Genomic DNA, 23,676 nt, shown 5'->3' on the forward strand with positions numbered 1-23,676 from the left:
CATGACTTATCCCTCAGCTCACCCACTTCACCGGATAGTATCCTAATTAGTAATTCTCCGGTCATTCCCAAATGATTTCCGTACGTATCCGAACTGAACGAATTCAGATGATACTTCCGAACTATTTGAACTCCGAACTTAGCTTTCGGATTATATGGACCTCACGAATGATTCGCGAATATATCCAAACTGATCGAATCCGAATGATATTTCCGAATTAGAACTCGGAACCTAGTTTGAACATCCAACCTCGCTCTCCCATATATAACTCTAAAGTTCTGTTGGTTGGTTTTCGTTTGATTTTGTATATACTTTATATTTAAATACAATTATTCAGTTAAAATTTTCTATTGGTAGTTGTTTAACCAGTGTTTTATGTGTTAATTTTTGTTTAAAAGTCTATAAACTCGTTTTATAATACATTTATGCGATTAAATTGTATACTTTTTGTTAAATAATCACGCTAAAATGTTTTTTTCCATCTTATAAATCATATACAAATAAAATTAGTCTCGTAATAAGGTCATGATACTTATCAATTTATCATATATGTAAGCCGAATTTTAAGTGCCGAACTCACATTTATAAAACGAATATTCACGTACGTATGTCGTTCCGAACTACTGTCCGAACAACGAACCGTTGACCGGATTTTTGACCGTATCCGGCCTATCTGAATCTGTATAATTCCCGTACGTATGCCGTTCCGAACTACTATCCGTATCCCGGATTGCTAACTAGGGTTAGTATTAGTAAGCGATCATGATTTCAACATTATAAGTGCAGGATTTTACGTGGCTTTGACCCATTTTGCTTAAGAATTGCAAGAATGCTAAAAAAAAGTGCAGTGTAGCGTAGTCATTGGTTTTCTTCCTCGGCTCTCTCCAACTGGTTTGATCTTATCTTCCAACCATTTAAAAACCATTTTTTTCCTTGCAATCACACAAATTGTACAAACTGCTAAAAACCATTTTTTTTTAATGAAATATTGTCCTTTGAATCGTTAGAGGGCGTCCAGATCATAAAATATCTATGTTTTTCTTCTCTTTGTATGTATTTAAAGATTGTTTATCCATGCACGAATGCAAATGTTCATATTCGTGGTGCAATCTCGGGCGAGGCTAACACACAATCCAATACAAACAGTTCGCAACACTTGTAAATCTTATCGTCTTGGATTTGAATGTTACAGCAATCCTGGACATAGTAGCCATGCACCACATTAACAAAGAAGAACACTCAAGACCAAGAGCATAATGAGGAGCCATAGTATCAAAGGGCACATGATCAAGAATGTTATAACTAATGCGCACTGAATTGTCGCCATGAGATAAAGCAGGCACAACATAGGAATCATAAAGGAAACATTTCTTTAAAAGGAAAATAACTTCATCCATTTGCTAGAAACATCTTGGAAGAATTGTATGCCTATTTGCAGTATGATTGATACCTAAAACCCTCGCGACAAACGAATACTAACCAAGAAAATCAACAATGTTTGCTCCTGAGTCCTGATTGAATCTATTGTTGGATATTTTCAATAAATCGTTAAACCAACTTTCCTAACAGAGTGCGAGGCAACCTCTCGTTCGTCTCTTCCCATTAATGGATGCCTTTTGAAGTCGACTCGTCTCTTCCTGCATTAATGAATGCCTTTTGAAATTGTCGGTTGGAGATGAACTCGGTCAGTATTCAACCACTGATTCAGACGGTAGTAATCAGATCTGGGGTATCTGTATTGATTAAATCCGAACAAAAAAATTCAACTAGATTAGGAAATAAATATAAAATGAAACCGTTTAAATTAAACAAAACTAATTGCACGTTAAATATAAATTTAACAAAAAAATGAAGAACTCAAACTCTTCAATTCTTTCAAGATTACTTATTCAAATGGAAACATTAAAGCAACAAAAGAAAAAGAAGTAATGGATTTTCATATCACTATTCATCTTAGTTTCATCATCACTACTAATTTTAACTTCAACCTTAGCAAATAACAATCTCAATCTTATCCCAAGAAATAACGACTCTCCAACTAGTTCATTTGAAGTCATTTTAACTAGTTATGGTGAAGATGAATAAGGTTAATATGAAAGTGCTCATGTGGCTAACCTTTTGGTTAACTATTGTTGAACCAACCAAGTGTACACGTTTAGGTACATTCAACGAAACCTAAATGAAATACATTTCACATGTGTGCAACAAGCTAAGTTCGATCTAACGTTGAAGATATTATCTTGGATGAATCAGGTTTTTCAACTAACGGTGAATAATGAATGCTTCGTTACCAAGTAACCTAGATTATAAACCCTAATTTTAAATCTATATAAAGGAGAAATCTAGCAACTGGGAAGACTAATTCCCACACCTCCTGTGTGATACTAGTTGCATAAGCTAGAGTCGATTCTCCTTTAACCTTAGGTTTCTTCTCGAGACCCTGTAGGTTAACGACTTGAAGACTTCTTTGGGATTAAGAAGCCAGACCCAACTATTATTTATTTGTAGTTGCGTGATCTGATCTGCTGATTTGTATCGTAACTGAGTACAATCGTAAGATTGGCTTGAGATTAATATCTCCGGTAGGAAATATATAGAAATAGTCACAAACATCTTCGTCTCATCGTTTGTGATTCCGCAATTTCCTGTTTCGTTAATCGATTAGGATTATTGTGAGGTGATTGATAATTTAGGCTGCACTCGGTATTGTAAGTCCGGATTATCAATTGGTTCTTGTTCACCTTGATTTATCAAAAGAAGGAACAAAAATTCATAGGTTTATCTCTGGGAGACAGATTTATCTATTTTATAGAATTTTCTGTTTGATACAATCTGTTTTTCAAGTCTTAGACTTTGGGTCATAGCAACTCTTAGTTGTGGGTGAGATCATCTAAGGGAATCAGGTGCGTAGAATCCGGCGTGGTTGAAGAGGCGTAAGGAGCACAACTGTACCTTGATCAGTGTGATATTGGTTCGGGTTCAACTGTATTCCAGTCCGAAGTTAACTTGTAGTAGGCCAGTGTCTGTAGCGGCTTAATAAAATGTGGTGTTCAATCTGGACTAGGTCCCGGGGTTTTTCTGCATTTTCGGTTTCCTCGTTAACAAAACTTCTGGTGTCTGTGTTATTTCTTTTCTGCATCATATTTTGTTATATAATTGAAATATCACAGGTTGTGCGTTGTATCGATCAATTGGTAAATCCAACATTTGGTTGTTGATTGAAATTGATTGATCCTTGAACATTAGTCTTTGGTACCGTTCAAGTTTATATATCATGTATTCAATCAGGATCACATATTTCTATTTGTTGATTGCAGATTGAATTGAGAGATAGAGATATTAACTCTTTGATATACTTTTCTTAAGATTGAGTCTGACTGTCTAGTTGATTCTCTTGAAAGTATATTGGAATTAGTCCATACAGATTGCTAAGCGAAATATTGGGTCATATAAGTCCAATACATAACCCAAGAAGGAATGAAATACACATGTACTGGAAATTGTGAATTTACAACAAAGCAACTGATTTTAAGCCTCGAAAAGTTTCTTCATCAAGAGAAAGGAGAGGACAAGCTCATCAGAGAAGTTGTTACAGGATACACTTCAAGGGCTGCATAAGTTCCTCAGCTCCTCTTCTTTTGCGTACCAGGTAGGTATTAACCTAACAACGTAAGGATAGAGATCCTTATACAAGTTTGGTTCCCTCTGCAAAACCACCATATCAACTTACATATTTGTGGTAAGCATATTGTTATATACATATATATATATCGACTTATAGATTTATAGTACACATATTCTTATGCACATTATATGAAAATCTTTTTGACTAGTGAACCGGATATGGTTATAGAACCTGGTTAGTTTACAAACCGGTACTGAAAAAGCGGGGGTCTAACAACCTCACACAATATTTCACTTAGCAATCTGTATGGAAAAACTCCAATATACTTTCAAGTGAATCAAATAGACAGTTAGACTCAATCTTAAGAAAAGTATATCAAAGAGTTTATATCTCGATTTCTCAATCCAATCAACAATCAAACAAATAGGAATTTGCGAGCCTGATTGAATACGAGCAATAACTTGAACGGTACCAAAGACCAATGTTCAAGTGTCAATCAATTTATATCAACAACCAAAGGTTGGATTATCTAATTGATTGATCTTAACGCACAACCTGTCATATTTCAATTATATAACAAAACATAATGCGGAAAAAAAAATAACACAGATACCAGAAGTTTTGTAAACGAGGAAACCGCAAATGTAGAAAAACCATGGAACCTAGTCCAGGTTGAACACCACAATGTATTAAGCTTCTAAAGACACTATCCTACTACAAATTAACTTTAGACTGGAATGTAGTTGAACTCTAATCAATCTCACGCTGATTCAAGGTACGGTCGTGCTCCTTACGCATATTCTTATGCACATCATGTGAAAATATGTTTGACTATTGAACCAGATATGGTTAAGGAACCTGGTTAGTTTACAAACCGGTACGCAAATCAAAATAGTTTTTTGTTCAGAACTCGGTATAAGTACCCAAACCGGTACGCAAACAAAAATTGTTATGTGGACTCCGGAATCGGTCGTAGGCTTAAGGTTTCCAAACAGGTATGCATATCTTAATAGTTCTGATAATCCGGAACTTGGTTTGACTAAAAGTTTACAAACTGATACACGTATTCTGACTGACCTGAGTCACGAAATGCCATGTACTTGTACTTTGTGCATTTAATAACAATGTCTATTATATTTTCAAGTGTGATTAATTATTTCTATGAGATGATTATAATTTCATTAATTTTCTAAAAAAACACTAGACTCATTTGATCACATGATTATGACTCAAAGTTAATGTCTTATTTGTTCATGAAAATGAAGGTTAAGCTTTTAAGTTCAAGCCGACTAGTTGCGGCGAACCACGTTGACTATAATCTTCGTACACGGTTCGACTACTATCTCACCTAACCGGAGTGTATATCTTGCTTATCTAAATCAGATTCAAAGGTTTATCTAACGGTGGATATTTTTGCTTGCACTACAAGAAAAGAGGCCATTTACAACGGATATATTACAATGTTACGCCAAACGTTGTAGCTAGGTTAGCATTCCACAATATTTTCTCTTCAAAACCATTGTTGAATATCGCGGATACAATTTTACAACAACGTTTCTTCAAAAGAAATTAGAACCGTTAGATTAGTGTTAGTTTTTACACGTGGTACGTTGCTAACCTTTCGATTTTCTTTCTTTGTTATAAATGAATCTAAACCAAAATATTATCTCATTTTTTGCCGATCTCTCCTTCTCTCTATCTTTCTTTCTATCTTTACAGAGAATATACAAGGAATGAGCTAAAAAAATCCTAACTCGATATATGTTTTTCCCGATCAAAATTCTTCAGATCTGGAGAAGAAAAAAATACCAATTTTTTTTTTCCTTATCTCTTGTACTTTAGATAAACCAAAAAGGGTGATGACTATGTAGGAGGAAAAAATTAAGAGTCCTAGAGATCGATCCAAATCTAAGAAGTGGGTTTGATTTTACTATGGAAACCTTAATTTTTGTTTTCGGTGGACAAAGTTATGGGTTTTGATTGTTGTTGCTCGAATTGAAGATGAATGGAAGAATTAGGGTTCTTAAAAATTAGAAACGATGGGTTTTGATTGAATTTGAGTTTGGTTCCAAAGATATCTTAGCTTAAACCTAAAATAACCTATGCTTTGAATATCTATAAAGGGGGCATTTGAAGCAACTTTGATCTTTGAATCCCGACACTGTTTGTAGTGTGTCGTAGTTGTATATAGAGTCAACCTATTCCTAACCCTTTCAGGGTTTAGCGACTATAAAGACTTCATAGGATTCGTGAAGTTAAGTCCAGTTATCTTTCCTTGATAACTCAAGTATCCTGATCTTGTTTGTTTGTATAGCTTGCTTCGTCGATCAAGATAGATAGAAATCGTCAAAGTTCTCTTCTCTCAAACATTGTTGATTACACAAGTTGTTATACTTGTGAGGTGAATAAGAATCTAGGCTACACTCATTGTTGTAAGACCGGATTTTTATGATAGCTATACTTTCGTCAAGTTGTTATCGATTTCCATCACCTTGATCATACGTTTCGATCGTAATCAGAAAATCAATTTCATAGGCTTAATCTGTGAGAGGAAAATTTGGTTTAAAGTGAGTTGAAGAAACTCTTAGTTGGTGTGATATCATCTAAGGGAATCAAGTGCATATAATTCGACGTGGTTCAAGACGTAAGGAGCGTGACTGTACCTAAATCGGTGTGATACCTTTTAGGGATCAACTACATTCTATCCGAAGTTAATTGGTATCTTAATACAGTGTGGTGTTGAATCTGGACTAGGTCCCGTTTTTTTTTTTTTGCACTTTTAGTTTCCCCGTTAACAAAACTTTTGGTGTATGTGTTATTTCTTTTTTCGCATACTAAGATTTTCACATAAATGTACCTCAAAAGTAATGTTTTTCACTTGAATTCTGTGTTGTAATATTGCTCCCACAGTGGACTCTCATTCAAATTGAAATACTTTGATAAAAAAATGATCAAATTAGGTGCTACTGTGGGTAGTGGAAAGAACCACTTTCACCCAAACTCTTTCAGCATTTATTCATATGGAGGAATATTGTGTTACAATGGATACTGAGAAGCACTTGATCAACCGCTTGGAAAAGAAATTTTTGGACGACACATGATCAACCACTTTAGGATAAAGACAAAAAATTTAAATAAATAAAATTAAGGAAGATTTTGGGAGGTGCATAATTATTTACTTGAGTAAAATAAAATTATCGCTCAAGCTGCTGACTCTCCAAGGGAATTTCCCTCCTATCGTCTTATCATGTGCCTCTTAATTTGTTATATTTTGTCCCAATGTTCAAAAACCATCAGCTTACCTCTTACTGAATTTTAACGCGAACGAGTGTTTTTAACACTCATTCCACCGTCCTTGCTCTTAGAAATTCCATGCGATAAATGAGTGCATTCTGAAAGAAAATAAAAATAGGTGGATGCTGAATCTAACAACCACTTATTCCTTTATTGTGAGAAAATTATTGGGGAAAAAATTCAATAGTTTCAGGTTAGTATGGGATTGACAAGGTGTCAAACTCGCAAAAGATAAATTCCTTACTTTTATTTAAACTAAATAGTAGTATACGTGTAAGCACGTTCGTTCCTAAGAGAGAGTTGAATTAAATTTGTCGATTAAATTTCTAAATAAAAATAATGAAAGACTATGAACAAAAATATTACTGCAAACAATGATAATGCGAATGATCAAGGACTTTTTCTTGGCCACGAAACATGAATCATACTGGCGTAGCTATGTTTATGCAAAATACCCATTACTAATAACCCTAGAATATTTAGTACGCTCAAGTATTCCACAATCTCATAAATTCACCGGACACGGAAGCGCTCGACTACCAGACTCTACTCATTAGAGCTATTTAGAAGTACACTCTCTGGATATAGCTCGATCACATGCTTTAAGTTCCGTGAGATAGGTTATTCCTAGTGACAAGTTCATAAGCTCAACCCATACTAGTGCCAGTCTTTACACATAGATACTTAATAAATCCCATCCTCAATATTCATATCAGTTTATCAGTTGGAGAAGAGAATAAACATACCTTTCTCGGCCTTTTGGCTAAGATCAAGTCTAGTGTTTGTTCTTATAAGTTTAATGTTTGATATGTGAGCCATCGACTCACACGATATCAAATTATTATTTTTTTCATGGGGGAGTTCCCAATACAGGGTTCTCATGCGACACCTTTGCGTTGCACTACTGCAAAGGCCTGGCACGCCCCCACTAAATCTTAAAACTAAACTTTTATTGCACCACTTTTGCCTTTGCGTTGCACTACTCCAAAGGCCTGGTGCACCCTACCAAATCTAAAAACTAACTTTTGTTGCACCAGTAACACCACTGCAAGCCAAAATGTGTAAAGCATCTATTTTGGAGGAAGCCATTGCTTACTGAAAGATAGTATGTTTTATTTCATATTAAGATTCTAATCTGCCTCTTCTTCCTTTTTCAGAACATAAAGGAACTTTTAAAATGCTCACCTCAAACCAATATATTTCCATTTTCCTAGAATGAATGGCCAACAAAAGAAAAGCAGAAAATGAAGAAGATACACTAGCCTTATAGAATATACTCAATAAAGTCTGTATTAACAATTATTGTGTGGCCTCTATAAAAAAAATAATTCTTAAGCATATTATATTACTACAACAAATAAATGTAAAGAAAAGTTCTGCACAGAGGAAAATCTTATCCTTGTAGGTTATGTCAGCTCTCAATATGAAATTGCACCTTAAAAACTAAAGTTTTCTCCAACTTTGAGGGAATTGAATGAGGTCCATTAGGATTTGATGAAGATGATAGAAAATCAAAATCACATGCTTTGTTTACATACTACATAATTGATAAAGGAGAAAGAAACACTTTAGAAAACTGAATTGTGAAATAGCTATTGGTGGTAGTGTTAGTAATAAGCCAAAAATCTTGTTTTGATCCTACTGAAAATTTAACCCTGAAGAATGACAGGTGTGATTCAGCTGGAATGGTAACTACAACTATATGCAAACAAGATCAAGAGATATTAGAATATGGAAATTTGTTAGTGAGAATACTTCACACTAGATTATACAAGTGCCGAAAATCACAAAAAGGATGCAACAATCATCAAAAGAGAAAACTAAGTCATTGTACCTTGGAACCAAATAATTTTATTTGCTTGTGTTTTTATTTTGTAATCGAAGACTGCAAGTGCCCACCAATGTTTGAAATTGAAAAATGCATGACAGAACTCACAAGCACGACTACTTTTCACACATTAGCCCGTGATTCCAAATAGGCCCGGTCCAAATTTCTCCCTTCCTCTAAAATTTCAATTCACCATTACAAAAATTTATTCTGGAAACTAGTTAAATCCAAACATCCTAAACCCTTTCATCGCCAACGATATATAAAAATCAAAACTCATAGCTCGAAAGCTCCCGTCTTTCAAATTCAAACATGGGTTTGATCTATCCTTCAAATCTTCTTCTTCTTCTTCACAGGTAAGCAACTTTCAATACTCTCACTTACTTTTCAATTTCAATTCAGCCCCTCATAACCAGTTCCACTCCAGTTTCCTTCAAATCTGTTAAGATATTTCTCTTGTGAATCATAAACATGTTTAAAATTCATAAGAGAAGGAAATTTCGATGAGGAATCATCTTAAAATCATGTATATTGTCCCAGTTTTGGTGTTCATATGCAAGGGTTAAACCCCAAAATTATTTATGAACTAAGACAAGAAGCCAGATTATAAAATAAAGTTGGATAGACACCCCATATTTGATGAAAGTGAGATCTCAGATTTTGTATCAAAAGGGGAAATCTTTTTAAGTTAAATGAGTCTGAAAAAGAAAAATTAGGAATCCCAGGTGCTACTGATAGTTTGTGCTAGATTCCATTCATTACGTTATTACGGAAGAGTGAAAGATGCTACAGTCGAGAATTTGCTGCCGGATTTTGATTTTGAACACATAATCCGTAGGAAATTGGTTTCAACAAGTGGAACAAGGGAAACTAATTGTTTTAATGGTTGTTGATGCTGCTGATTTCGATGGGCTCTTTCCTTGATGAAGATGTTAAGTTGAGAAACTTAGTGGAATCGTCTAAAAAAGTTCGTATCTTATCTTTAGTCTCGATAACTTTTTTGTGTGGTTCATTAAGATTTTTTTTTCACCTTTGCCAATTTTGTTGACAAAAAGGGAGAAAACTATTTAGTAGTATTCTACTATAACATATGGCTTCTCGAAGCATTATGTAAGCAGGGGGGATTACCAGCTGTAGGTTTTTACCTATTATGCAAAAGAGACAAGTAAGGACTAACTGGGAGAACATATCACTGTAGTACTGCTTCAAAGTTTTGGTACAATTGGACTTTGAGGTAGGTAAAAATACTACGCACTAATGTAACAACCATTGAGTAGATTGACTTGTTATTGTAGAAAATCTCTAAACGAGTATTCTCATAAGTATTTATTCACTATGGATCTTCAATAATAAAGGTTCCCAAATGATCATATGCAAAACCATGGAAGAATTTAAAGTACAAATAATTCAAGCATTTATTGAATATTCAAGAAATCAAGCATTATGGAAATTGAATTTATTTTATTGGAACCATATGTATCGATAGTTTTGTCACTAAAATTGACAAAGTTGGAGATCGTTAGCGTATTGTTCGTCCGAACTTGCAAGTTTTGCTATCTCAAGCTTCTCGTCAATGTTATATGTAAAAAACTGTATCTTGATTTTTAGTCTATTAAAGTTAAATATCAGACTAGGATTAAAGTATGGTAGTTGAGTATCATACATCAATAAACAAACATTGAAGACTGAAAAACAAACAAAGACATTGTCGAGAGCTTAATCAACAAAGAGTTATGTGAAAACTGGTTTATCCGATTTACTGATTGCATATACTATTCTATCATATGAGACTATGTCGTATAATTTTAGTAGATTTAATATTACAAAGAAGAAATTTAGTGTTAAATCTTGTCTTGGTTAAACTCTCGAAATATGATGCAAGCAATGGATGTTCATAGACCCTTACCAATCTTAATTAGAACGATATGTCGTCCACAAACTGTTTTAGTTTCAAGTTGATCTTTTGGAAATTTCTCAAGCACTAATGCATACGGTGTATTTAAAACTACTTGGCACAAGTTACATATACTTGTATGCATTACCTAAGTCAATCTGAGTTCCACAGCCTATTTCAAACCTATTTTATTGTGTCTTAGTTAGCCTTTTCTCCACATTGTGACAAGTTTGTCCATCAGGTTTCCAAATTAAAATTTGGTGGTGTACTTGGTACCTCCTATTTTTCACCAAGAAATGTATACCAATTTGACCCCTCTATTTCTTTATATAGGGATGATTATTTTGAGGCCAACGTATTCTTTTGGGATCTTAATTACATGAGATCAAAGTCTTGTCCACCAACTTGGAATTCTTGACAAAAGTAAAGTAAAGAAGGATCCCTTCACACTTTAATTCTCGTAGTATCTCACATTTTGGGACCCTATTTTGTGAATAAAAACAAATGGTAACGAATTTGAAGTTAAATTTTTTGGGATATGGTCCTCTTGTAAAGCTCTACATATCTACCGAAAATGAGCGCATTCCGAATTGTATAACACCATCATCTACCGATCTTAATTTCAATGGTCCAAAAATAAGTTGTTTTTCAACGACTTATTTTCAAAGTAGTAGATGGTGATGTTATACTTTTCAGAATGTACTTATTTTTGTTGAGAACATAAACTTTGTAAGAGAAACATGTCTTCAAAACATTGGGCTTTAAATTCGTAACCGTTTAGTTTTCATTCAAAAATTAATGTCTAATGTAGTAGATGGTGATGTTATACTTTTCGGAATGTACTTATTTTTGTTGAGAACATGAAACTTTGTAAGAGAAACATATCTCCAAAACATTGGCTTCAAATTCGTAACATTTAGTTTTCATTCAAAAAATTAACGTCCAATATATGAGATAGTTTGCGAACGATAGCGTAAAGGGATCCTCTTTCATTAGCTTGAAGCAAATTGTTTTTACTTTTAACTTCTAGATTTTTTTTTTAACTTTTTGTTGAAGCAGCATCGCTTCCGCTCCTCAAATCTATAACACCCTTATTTTTTTTAGTTTTTGTTGAAGCAGCACCGCTTGTGCTCCTCAAATCTATACACCCTATTTGTGAAGCCGATAAGGTCCATGGCTAATTGTGCACAATCTTATCTCTGTAGTTGTTAGAATCTACGAGCATCCAATTCAAAACCAATTGGTAATGAGTGGAGAGACTTTCCATATTATATTTAGGCTGTATAGGATAACAAAGAAAGGAAACAATTTCATGGAATCAATTTTCAAGAAAAAAACCTTTCCATGGAATTGAGTTTAAAACATACTTTATGATATATTTTTTACAATTGCATGGAAATTAATTTTTAACGGGACGATAGAAAACACGTTATTAACTCGTATGAAACGTAGCGTTAAGTAAATTTTACGGAAACAAACAATGCGGGGCTATTATCCTTTTTTTTCACAGTAGTCCAAACCATGATCCATCTCTGCCATGGTCTCTTCTCTTTCTATGAAACTCGTGGTACTCGAGGCACATACACGGGTGCGGGTCAAATAGATACATAGTGGGAGACTCTTAGAAAAGGAGTGGTCCACCAGTATCCAGTGGTCAGTATCAGAACACCCTCTTTTTGGTGGCCAAACCCCCAGAAAATGTCAGCCTTTTTCTTCCGGTTCTGCTGCTGCTGCTATATGTGTTGCCATTGCCGTCATATCAACACCACAAATATTCCGAGATACTAATAAGTTAATAGTAGTCTTTGAACTATTCCTTCACTGCTTGCCCAAATACATAGTTTTCTTCTCGAGTATTTATGCATTAATTTTGCCGCTAAAGAATTTAAATTAGAATTTTTATGTCCGGTGAATGTCATTTTCTGTCGACATTCCCCCCTTTGAAGGTCAAATTTTTAATGTTTTATTCTAAACCGTCGGATTAGCATCTAATCGTACGAGGTTTGGCTCTTTCCAAAAACAAGCATAAATACATACCGTTTTCAATTTTTCAAAAGCTTTAAGAGGAAAAAAAATTGAGACAAAAATTTTGGTCATAGAGAGCTCCAGTTTTGAGAGGATTCGTCAAAAATTTAGTTTCAGTAGTTTTCGGTTCGATCGAGCTGTGCCGTTGGTGCGATTCCGGCGGTTCTTAAGTGCGTCTCTTGGATTACCTTATCTTTTATTCGCCGGTTTATCTTTTTCCCCGGCGGCAAAAACCAGGTATGTTTTTATTTTGTTTCAGTATAATCAGTTGGTATAATCTGAATGATAATCTCACCGGAATTGAGTTTGCTTCTTGTTAATCGTCGTCTTCTTTTTTTCTTATTGTTAATGGACAATGGTTGACATTTACTTAGTAAGATCCGACGGCCCCTAACGCCTTATAATAGGTTGTCAATTTAGTTTTGTATTCCAGTTCATATTTAACAATTAGTGCTGCTTTTGAGCTGTTTTCGCAGCATCTACATCGGTTTGATTCTGGAACCAGCATAAAATTGTGGGCGAATTGCATTTTTATAAGTGATAGCAGGCTTGGTGTGTGTTTCAGGTCGAGGGAAATGGAGACGAATGGTAAAGATGACCGCCTAAAGGCGCCGCTTCTGCCACCGTCAGACAGCGTTTCAATTACGGTGTACCCGACATCTCCAGGGAAAATGATGAAAACAAGGACGACTATGTTTAGAATCGGGAATGTCAAGTGTTCTTCATGTGTCACATCTATAGAGTCGGCATTAGGGAAGGTTACGGGAATTGAGAGTGTCACTGTGTCCGCGCTACATGGCCAAGCAGTTATTAAATATGTGCCGGAGCTCATCAATGTAAGTTTAATTTTAAATTCTTCAGTTTAATGTTTGTAGACAAGCTATTTGACGGTTAGCGTCGACTTTAGGCTGCAATATGTGAATGCATTTTTCAGGGTGTTGACAGTGTATTACTAGTAGTTAATATGAGTAGCTTATGTGCAGGCATTGCCAAGTACTACTTATAACCTTATGCATTAAATTTCTATGGCCTTTACAGTTCAAATGTGGAATCTGTAATTTCAGGAGAAAATTTATTTTCTGCATTTTGTCGAATTAGCTATATTGCTCGGGTTGCTAAGCGTGCAGGCTTACAATCGAAATTCAATGTGTGTTTTTGATTCAGCTTAAAGCAATTAGAGAAGCCATTGAGGACCTAGGCTTCCTAGTTTTTGAGTTCCCTGAAGATATAGCCGTAGTTCGCCTTAGAATTAAGGGGATGTCATGTACTAGCTGTACGAATTCTATTGAAGGTGCTCTTCGAATGGTTGAGGGAGTAAAGACAGCGGTTGTGGGCTTATCCCTTGAAGAAGCAAAAATTCACTTTGATCCTACACTAACTGATTCCGAAGAACTAATCCAAGCAATTGAAGATGCTGGCTTTGAAGCAGAACTCATGAGCAATGTGAACGATGGTAACAAAGTACATCTAAAACTTGAAGGAATCAGTTCTGATGAAGATTTCACTATTATTCGTTCCACTCTTGAGTCCGTGCGAGGAGTGAACCAGGTTGAGATGGACAAGGAGTCTAATAAGGTAATTATTGTATACGACTCGGATTTCACTGGTCCAAGGTCTCTCATAAAGTGCATCCAAGAAGCTGAAAAACCCACCAACTCCTATCATGCCAGCTTGTATGTTCCTCCGAGTGGAAGAGAAGCAGAGCGCCAACATGAGATTCTGGGCTACAGGAACCTTTTTCTCTGGAGCTTCCTATTCTCAGCTCCCGTGTTCATTTTCTCCATGGTGCTTCCTATGTTTCCTCCTTATGGCGACTGGTTACATCACATGGTTTACAACATGCTCACAGTTGGGATGCTTCTAAGATGGATTCTTTGCACTCCAGTGCAGCTCATCATTGGGAGCAGGTATTAATGAATTACTAGTTATAGTTTCTACACTTTCCTATACGTTCATCACTTTAGTATTTCTTTCTGTATTGTCAGAAAAAGTGATACAATTGTGATTCCAGGTTTTACGTTGGATCATACTATGCTTTGAAACGAGGATCTGCTAATATGGATGTTCTGGTTGCATTGGGAACGAGTGCTGCGTATTTTTATTCTCTATATGTTTTAATAAAAGCATCAACATCAGAATCATTCGAAGGAATGGATTTCTTCGAGACAAGTGCAATGTTGATTACCTTTATTCTCTTAGGAAAATATTTGGAGGTGCTGGCTAAGGGGAAGACATCTGATGCACTAGCTAAGCTAACCAAGCTTGCTCCTGATACAGCTTTGCTGCTAACTCTTGACGGGGATGAAAATATCATCTCAGAGGATGAGATAAGCACATCACTGATACAAAAGCATGATGTGATTAAGATTGTTCCTGGGGCAAAAGTCCCGATTGATGGGGTTGTTACAAAGGGTCAGAGCCATGTAAATGAGAGCATGCTCACCGGTGAAGCAAGGCCAGTGGCTAAAAAGCCAGGAGACAAGGTTCACTTTCCTCTTATTCTTTCTGTTTCTTGAATTATCTGCATCTTGAATCAAAAATTTAAGTGACATTAAAAAAAAACAACGTTAACAGGTTATTGGCGGAACTGTGAATGAAAACGGATGCGTGCTAGTTAAGGTCACTCATGTTGGATCAGAGACTGCATTGTCCCAGATAGTTCAACTAGTGGAAGTGGCTCAGCTTGCTAAAGCACCTGTTCAGAAACTGGCAGATCAAATTTCCCGGGTCTTTGTTCCTGTGGTAAGTTTGTTAGTTTGTGGTTAGTGGTATCTAATTCAACTCAATTCTTTGTGAGTACTTCCAAATGGTAAAACTTCTTTTAAGTCTTACCACTGATGCTCTCATGTTTCCAAGAGATAACAGAGGAACTTTATTCTTATTAAGCATGAATTTGTAATGCAGTTTGCCTCAATTCTCCAATGTTTGCATCAATTGATGTTTCCGTGCTGTTTACAGGTCGTTGTGGCAGCCATTCTTACATTTTTGGCCTGGTTCATACCTGGACAAGCATCTATGTATCCTAAAGATTGGATTCCAAAAGCCATGAACAGCTTTGAGCTGGCGCTACAATTTGGCATATCAGTGTTGGTTGTTGCTTGTCCATGTGCTCTAGGACTAGCAACCCCTACAGCCGTCATGGTTGCTACAGGGAAAGGTGCTTCTCAAGGCGTTCTTATCAAGGGTGGAAGTGCACTTGAAAAGGCACACAAGGTAATAATGCTCCTATGTGTTTCATCTTTTCCTTTTAAGTCCTGTTATGGTATTCAGAACCTAAAATCTCAAGATTTTTCGGTAGAATTGTGTCTTCAGTACCAAACAGACTTAGTCTATATGAGATGCTTAACCACTTCTTCTCTAATCCTGAAATCCGCCAGGTGAAAACTGTTGTATTCGATAAAACAGGTACTCTGACGGTGGGGAAACCTGTAGTTGTTAGCATGAAGGTTTTCTCTCCCATGCCAATCCAAGAGTTCTGTGACATAGCTGAAGCAGTAGAGGTACATAAATATTAAATTCCAAGTACTTCGCTAGGCAGTGTTGTTTATTTACATACTGAAGTTAGAGAAAAAAAAAATTCCTTGGCAGGCAAACAGTGAGCATCCGATAGCTAAGGCTGTCGTACAACATGCTAAGAAGCTGCGCCAGATGAATTCATCCAACCAAGGACATATAGCAGAAGTGCAGGACTTTGAGGTACACCCAGGATATGGGGTGAGTGGGAAAGTTAGTAAAAAGGTGGTCTTGGTTGGTAATAAGAGGCTAATGGTGGCCCGTAAGGTACCAATCAGCTCTGAAGTTGAGGATTACATGTCAGAGAGTGAGCAGCTTGCGCGTACTTGTGTGTTGGTTGCAATCAATGGGATGGTTTGTGGAGGTTTCGCCGTAACAGATCCCGTAAAACCAGAAGCAGAGAGAGTAATTTCATTCCTTAAATCAATGAACATTACGAGTATAATGGTGACTGGCGACAATTGGGCAACAGCAAATGCCGTAGCCAAGGAAGTTGGAATTACTATGGTGATTGCAGAGACAGATCCACTTGGAAAAGCTGATAAAATCAAAGATTTGCAGGTAAATATGGAACCCATGCACGGCATGCTTCTTTTAACTGCAATAGACTTGTGATCCTGCAGACAAAAAGGAAAATTCTGCAAGTACAAAAGTTGAAGCAATTTTACTTATTTAGGTATTATTGGTTAAATGTTCATTTTGAGTTACGTATGTCTATCTCAACTCGTAATTTGGCGATGTAGTTGAAAGGGATGGCTGTAGCAATGGTAGGTGATGGAATCAACGACTCTCCAGCTTTAGCCGCGGCTGATGTTGGCATGGCAATTGGTGCTGGTACTGATGTTGCTATTGAAGCTGCTGACATAGTTCTTATGAAGAGTAACCTGGAAGACGTAGTAACAGCCATTGATCTCTCACGAAAGACACTCGCTAGAATCAGACTCAACTATGTATGGGCACTTGGCTACAATGTACTTGGAATGCCAATTGCTGCCGGAGTATTATTCCCATTCACAGGAATTCGGTTACCACCTTGGGTTGCTGGTGCTGCCATGGCTGCATCATCAATTAGTGTCGTATGTTCTTCTCTTCTATTGCAGTCTTACAAGAAGCCTTTGCATATCGAACGTGCTCGGGGACTTGTAGACTATTCGGAATCAGTCTGAGAGGTAGCTGAGCCCCGCCTACATCTTATTAGGATCTCGTCTTTCTCTTTTGTTTGCTGTACTTCTTTTTTTGTGTTATACCTCACTTTTTAATCTCCTGTTGCATATATTGACTGAGAACCGCTACACAACTGTAAAAATAACTACAGTGCAGGACACTATTAAGGGTGCATTTCCTAGATATATGTTTTGGATCTTGAAAATGCAACAAAAAAGAATTATGTTTTGTTAATACTGTCTGCCTATCAACCTGCATGGGGGATGGAATTGAACAGTTTCTGGCGTCTGTTTCAGGTCCTACAGCGTTTCAAACATCTCCAGAGAAAATGATGACTAAATTTGAACATCAAGAAACAAACTTCTCTGAAGTTCGCAACATTAAGCTTTCCAGTTGTTAAAACAAAATATGTAAACCGACATTAGACAAAAAAGCAACTACAGCGATTCATTTTGGGAAAATAAAAACCCCAAAGATATGGATTACAATGGTGAAAGTGTTTGAAAACTAAACACTTAAGGGGGAAGCAATACTTTAGACCGCCATGAGATCGTGTCAGATACAGGCAATTCACCTCTTACTTTGTGAATGTAATTTTCTAGTGTATGGGTTTTCTCATCCATGTTGTCATTGGAGATTGTATCTTCAGCAAGTTTGACTGCAGCCATTTGAGATATTTGAAAAGTATCTGCTGCACGCTGCAGCTTTCGAGCTGTATCTTCTTCGCCCACCGTCAATAGGCTAACTATCAAAGATTTAAGCTCGTGCTGGGCACCAGTGGTTAATGCCATGCTCTTTATGTGATCCACTAGGGCTAACTCCTCCCCTGGGCTGCCATAGTCAAGAGATGATGCCATGAATAAGATGATATTTCTTATCGAATGGAATAACATCATCATTATTTATAAGGAGATACTATCCCTCACGAAATTAAGATATCAAGACAGGAATAAACATCATACCTGCCAGCACGTATTGTTCCTCCCCTGTGCTTCTGGCGCCTCGTATCTCTTTTCCTGCTTGTTGCATTTGAACTTACAGAAGCACTAGACCCCTTCCTTGTGCTCCTAAGGAGGTAAGAGAACAGTTGATTATAATCACGTAAATGATAACAACCAGAGCTATGAATTACTCTATAATACGTGTTAATTCCAGGAAAGAATGAAAGCATGCCAGGAGCAATATAGCAAATCGTCACACAAAACCATGAACATGGTACAAAAATTGCAGGTTATTCCAAGGGAGACCTGTGAAACCCAGGAGATTTGTGATGCCAAATAAGACACTAGAAGAAGCTCTAGTAAACATAACCTTGCTAGAGTTTGAAGTTTACAATTATTCTGCATTGAAACTAAAACCAACAGAAAACAAAATAATGATAGCATATATTCAATAAAAACTGAAGAAGTCCATGTATGGGTGACAACACAATTTTCATAAATCCACGCGAGTAGGAATTACACTCTCAGCAATACGTAGGATCAAATGTATAATCCTTCGGGGTGAACGAACCACATATGGTGAGCCAACAAAAGCACCCAAAAAGATTGAGTTTCAAGAAAGCAGGGCTATAACGGGCGAAGATATATGCGAAGAAAAGATACATCCAAATGAAGAAAGTCGTTGCTTAAAATATTGGCAGCACATTTAAGAAAAGTATATGGAAAACCAAATAGATACAGAACAAGATTCAGAACAACAAAATCTTTATTGTTGCTAGCATATTTCTTTTGTGGGGACCTACCAGGCACTATGTCTCACGCAATCTATTAGTTCACCTCTTAAACTATATTTACACTACTGCACACGGCGTGCAGCTGTATCTGGATACCCGATGGCAGTCATACAGTAGTCGCAGGACCCCAGAGTCATTCATATGCTTATAACTAGTCTCTTAATAGCAACACAACTGAGATATATAAGAGTAAAATTGCGCACTATCTATCTAAACAAAAGACTCATAATGACTTCCAACAATTTGATGCTTTGCTATAAACATGGAAAATTCTTCCTCTACAGCAAGATCTAATATTTGAGGCCAAATCAGAGGTAAAACAAAAGAGATTGAGAAAAGAATCATACCCTTTTGTATAAGCACTCATTCCACTGAAATTACTGCTAGTCTCGGAAGCAGCATCATCGTCAATATCATCTATTGTCTTATCTGCCAATTGAAGTTGAGCTGCAAGGACTAACCTCCTCTGTCGAACAGCTAAGTAGCGAATTAAGTACTTCCCCACTTTCTCCAATCCTTCTTCATATTCGACTACCAAAGTGTTGGCACATTCATCAGCTGCACTCTTCACTTGTGAAATCAGATCCTCCCTTCTATGCATAAACCCAACCCTCAGAGCCTCCTCCCATTCACGTGCAGTAACAAAATACCCTACTGCGCTGATAACATCATTACAGTATTCCAAAGCAACTTTGGCAGCCTCCGCTGGCTTTCCTAGTTCTTGAAGTTCCTCACAAAGCTCGGTCGCCAGTTTTGCTACCTCAATTTCACCCAGGTTGAGACGACCAGCCACAGTAAGCACTCCTTTCCAATTACCACAACCTCGGTATGCCTTCAAAGCTTTTTCTAAAGAAGGACAACACAGATAAATTGCAGCCGCGTCCTCGAAGAATTTTTCGTCATTAAGGTGATCTCCCCAGGCCTCAAGGACCTGGCTCCTCTTCGGACTTTGGGCAAACAGTTGAAGTCCCAGTGGGAAAAGTTGAGGATTACTCTTCATTAGGTTCATGCTATCTTCATAGAAAGCATCACCAGCTGAAACTATATGTTTAAGAGCATTCTCATACCTACGCAATCTAAGATCAATTGTATATTGCATGATTGCAGGTTGCATACGCTCTAGTTCCTGGAGAAATGGAAGAAACTCCTTTGGATCCCTTTGAGAATTCAACGCCACAATGGCTGTAAGGTGCAGATCATAAAGACCTAAAGCAGCTTCATAAACAGCCTCAGCATCTGACAACCACAAGAGATGCTTGAGAGCTTCTTCAGCAGAAGGGTAACTTTTGCGACGAGGATCGCCAAGCCCCGAAAGTTCCATTTCACGAATAACCTTAATCCTCTTTAGAGCTTCTTCGAGAAGAGCAGGTTCACTGCGAGCTAAAGTAGTTAATATGCAAAGTTCTCTAGCAGGACTCTCTGGTACATGCTCCTCGAGAGCATTCCTTACAGCAAGCAAGACGGAAGAAACTTTGTCTTTCGCATCAAAGGCACTCTGCTCGGTAACAGGAGTATCGTTTGTGCCCTTGGGATGAGGTTGGGATAGACTGTTTTTGTACAGTGTCTCCATAACATTTTCATTCTTTATGGAACAAATGAAATCAGTGATGTGGCTCAAGTTATCTACCTGCTGTACAAATTCTTTAGCTGATTGGAGGAATGCCTTCCAACCACAGTAGTCAACAATTACATTGAAATCAATCCGATGCCTTCTCACTAATAAAAGAGCATCTTTGAAACGTCTTTGGACCAAAGCATTAACAATCGACTCCAGGACCAGTTTTCTTGGATAAATGCATTCTAAATTTCCACGAATGGTTTGTATAATGAGAGCAGCCTCATCACCATGTAGAGCCCCAACCAATTTCGCACCTCTTTCCCATATATTTATGGAGTTTTTATTTTCTTCTTTCCTTTTGCTTACAACACGGATAAAATTTTCATATTTAACATCTGCATCTCCATGCAATACGTCATCCATGTTAATAACGAAGAGCAAATCTTGGACGGTGATAAGAACCAAATGTGTTATCAGCTGGTCGGTGGAGTTTGAGTAAAACGAGAAGCTGCTACAATTGTTACACAATACTTTCCCGCTAATATGCAGCCTGCAATTACTATCTAGCCCAAACAGCAAAGATTTCAAGACCCCACTGTCAAGAACTGGAACCACATTCATCCAAGGGCACGAAGATGAGAACCCAACATTACGATCAAGCTTCTGTTGATGCTGACCCAACTGTCCCCTGCTGACACCCATCTTGGAAGCGTACTCAATAACTGCGCCCCCATCGAGTTGAACAAAAGCAGAGCCTGGTTTAGCAGGGTTTGGGGCAATTCCAATTACTGAACCTTCAGGAGAGATTTGATTAACAACCTTGGCATTCCAACCCGAAGAGGACACCATATCGGGTGCACGATTCTCTGAACACACAAGTTCAATTTCTTGCAAACTACATGTCAGAGAATGGTTGACTCCCTGGGTGGATGAAACTGTCAAGTGGTCACGAGCAGGCCCGTGGTAAGAAACACCAAGGAGAATATTTGAATCCAACCAAACGAGATGTCTCAAGGACTGAAATGTGGCTTCAGAACTGGAAGCCTCGACACTGAATTCTTTGCCTTCCAACTCTTCCCAAGTATCAGAACTAGGAAGCTCCACAACACAAAAACTTCCATCAGACAAACATGCAGCCAAAAGATTCCTTGAGTTTTTTGAAAAGTAAGCCATGCTGCAAACAGGGCTCTGGAATTTCAGGCTGAATAAACACATGGGTGGTGGCATTAGAGACAAAGCAAGTGGCGACACTAATATCTTGGAGTTATCAATGACAAAGGCTGTAGAGTCTTCCATGACCGATGTCACCCAAACAAAGTTATGGGCCGTGATCTTGCCACCAGTTGTCCAACAGATCAAAGAGAACTGTTTGGTTGGATCCCATATAATCTTCACCCTGTCATCCTTCAAGTATCTCATTTCCTGTTTCAAGTACCAGTGGTTGTTGCTAAAAGACCACACCTTCACAGAATCATATGCTTCACATCTGAAAACAGTTGCCAGAAGATCACAACTACAATTCCACTTCAGGCTCTCCACTGATCCATCTACTCGATCCTCAATACTAAAAGAATTTCTTTCTAACCCATTCCTCTCATAGAAAACAATCAACGGACACTTATTCTCAACCTTTCTATCACGTGCAGTAGCCACTTTTGCCCCACTAGGCATCCAATCCAACGCTCCTCCCATAAAAGCCTTAGTCTCAGAAGTAGCCTCCAACACCCCAGAATCCCGTTCCCATATCTTAAGCTTTTTGTGCAATGAAGAAGAAGAATCAGCTCCATTCAGAGTAGCAAAATATCTCCCATCACCTCGCCAAGATACAGGATTCTCAAACTGCTGACCAGAACCACCATCAAGTTCGCCCTGCAACCGTGGACAGAAGCCAATATCAGCAGTGCTATATCACAAAATTAAACAAATAAAGCATGAATAACGAGGATAAGGAAGGATATGCTGGGTTAACTTACGTCGACATCTTCGGGAAGATCATCAAGAGTAGTCTCATACAAAACATCCCAATCATGAGTCATAACCAAAATCTGTCCAAACCCAGTAATAACAGCAAGAAGTGCACCATCCGGACTAGGTGCAATAGTTTTAACACCACCATCAACACGACCAACAACTTCAGTAACATGGGCATCTTCAATATGTAACAACAAATCACCATTTGAAGTTCCTAATACAAGTGCTTCTTTCTCCATAAGATAATCAAGTGCTGTTATAGTATCCCCTGGCTCTAATTCAATGTGTTCAATTTCAGCTACTGATGTCTTTTGCCATTCCTACATTATTTAGGGTTCAGGGTTTATCAAAAACAAAACTAACAAGATTAATCAAAAATAAAGTGAAACCAGTGAAATTATTATTACCTGAGTAGAGGGAATCTGAGAAATGTAAACAATGTTCTCAGAAGAAGCAAAGAAGAGACGATTTCTCTCGATATCGAATGCGGAGTGTGTGAGTACTTCATCTTTGGATTGTAACTCGATTTGAGATGTGATTTCTGAATATAATTTTAAGTTCTTCATCGCGATTACGATGATTCGTAACCCTAGGCTCTGCTCGTTTGATTACAGAACTCCTCAGATGGAGAAGAGGAAGAAAAAGAAAGAGTGTGGTTTTGGCGTGCCCTAATGTTTTTCGATTGTGAATGAACTTCTCTGTTTGGGTTTAACTGGTTTGCTCTCATGGAGAATTAGAAGTACACCCCTGATATTATTCTCTTCAAGTTTCGGGGCCGTCCCCACAGATTTTTGGGTGTGGCATAACAAAAATTCTTCACGGACGGTGTGAAAAACCACGTAAGGACGGTGTGTCTCCCATCTTTTCTCACTGTGGGCCCCTGCTAATCCCTACCTGCGGGGCCACTCGTAGTCTGTGAGAGAAGCGGTTTCTGCTTAGTTTTTTATGCGGTCCGGCAAGAATCACTCGTGGCATAAATTACACGACCGCGGCTTTGTCATAACGGAAACTCTAGGTTCATTTCGATTTGTCAGCGAAGTGATCACCGAGAGACACAAAGCCCTGGCCC

General features: G+C 37.5%; 2 protein-coding genes and 1 non-coding gene across 4 annotated transcripts; 2 read left to right on the top strand and 1 right to left on the bottom strand.

Moving 5' to 3' along the window:
• Positions 1-7,661: 7,661 nt before the first annotated feature.
• On the top strand, positions 7,662-7,847 carry LOC113341043. The gene has a single exon (XR_003355737.1). It is a non-coding gene; the product is annotated as a U2 spliceosomal RNA (small nuclear RNA).
• Positions 7,848-12,714: 4,867 nt separating this feature from the next.
• Positions 12,715-17,577, top strand: LOC113282303 (copper-transporting ATPase HMA4-like). Of its 2 annotated transcripts, none has more exons than XM_026531291.1 (9): positions 12,715-12,903; positions 13,214-13,502; positions 13,831-14,573; positions 14,678-15,149; positions 15,241-15,408; positions 15,625-15,879; positions 16,044-16,166; positions 16,255-16,740; positions 16,923-17,577. In XM_026531291.1, the coding sequence occupies exons 2-9, from the start codon at positions 13,242-13,244 to the stop codon at positions 17,343-17,345; spliced, it is 2,931 nt and encodes a 976-aa protein (XP_026387076.1). In that variant the 5' UTR covers positions 12,715-12,903; positions 13,214-13,241; the 3' UTR covers positions 17,346-17,577. The 2 variants fall into 2 exon arrangements, with proteins under 2 accessions (XP_026387076.1, XP_026387072.1); XM_026531287.1 differs by having other exon boundaries at positions 12,770-12,903; positions 13,232-13,502.
• Positions 17,578-17,664: 87 nt separating this feature from the next.
• Positions 17,665-23,360, bottom strand: LOC113282299 (elongator complex protein 1-like). Its single transcript, XM_026531284.1, has 5 exons — positions 23,015-23,360; positions 22,610-22,927; positions 19,426-22,505; positions 18,306-18,410; positions 17,665-18,174 (listed from the first exon to the last, which is right to left on the bottom strand). Exons 1-5 carry the CDS (start codon positions 23,171-23,173, stop codon positions 17,859-17,861), a joined length of 3,978 nt encoding a protein of 1,325 aa, XP_026387069.1. The 5' UTR covers positions 23,174-23,360; the 3' UTR covers positions 17,665-17,858.
• Positions 23,361-23,676: the final 316 nt, after the last annotated feature.

Source organism: Papaver somniferum, chromosome 1 (assembly GCF_003573695.1).
Source record: "Papaver somniferum cultivar HN1 chromosome 1, ASM357369v1, whole genome shotgun sequence".
Lineage (NCBI taxonomy): Eukaryota > Viridiplantae > Streptophyta > Magnoliopsida > Ranunculales > Papaveraceae > Papaver > Papaver somniferum.

Coding starts and splice junctions, on each gene's coding strand:
- LOC113282303 (XM_026531291.1), top strand. CDS start 13,242: ATGGAGACGAATGGTAAAGATGACCGCCTAAAGGCGCCGCTTCTGCCA. Junction 13,503..13,830: donor ATGTGCCGGAGCTCATCAAT/GTAAGTTTAATT, acceptor TTTTTGATTCAG/CTTAAAGCAATTAGAGAAGC. Junction 15,150..15,240: donor CTAAAAAGCCAGGAGACAAG/GTTCACTTTCCT, acceptor CAACGTTAACAG/GTTATTGGCGGAACTGTGAA.
- LOC113282299 (XM_026531284.1), bottom strand. CDS start 23,173: ATGAAGAACTTAAAATTATATTCAGAAATCACATCTCAAATCGAGTTA. Junction 18,411..19,425: donor ATGAGTGCTTATACAAAAGG/GTATGATTCTTT, acceptor TTACCTCCTTAG/GAGCACAAGGAAGGGGTCTA. Junction 18,175..18,305: donor GGAACAATACGTGCTGGCAG/GTATGATGTTTA, acceptor TGACTATGGCAG/CCCAGGGGAGGAGTTAGCCC.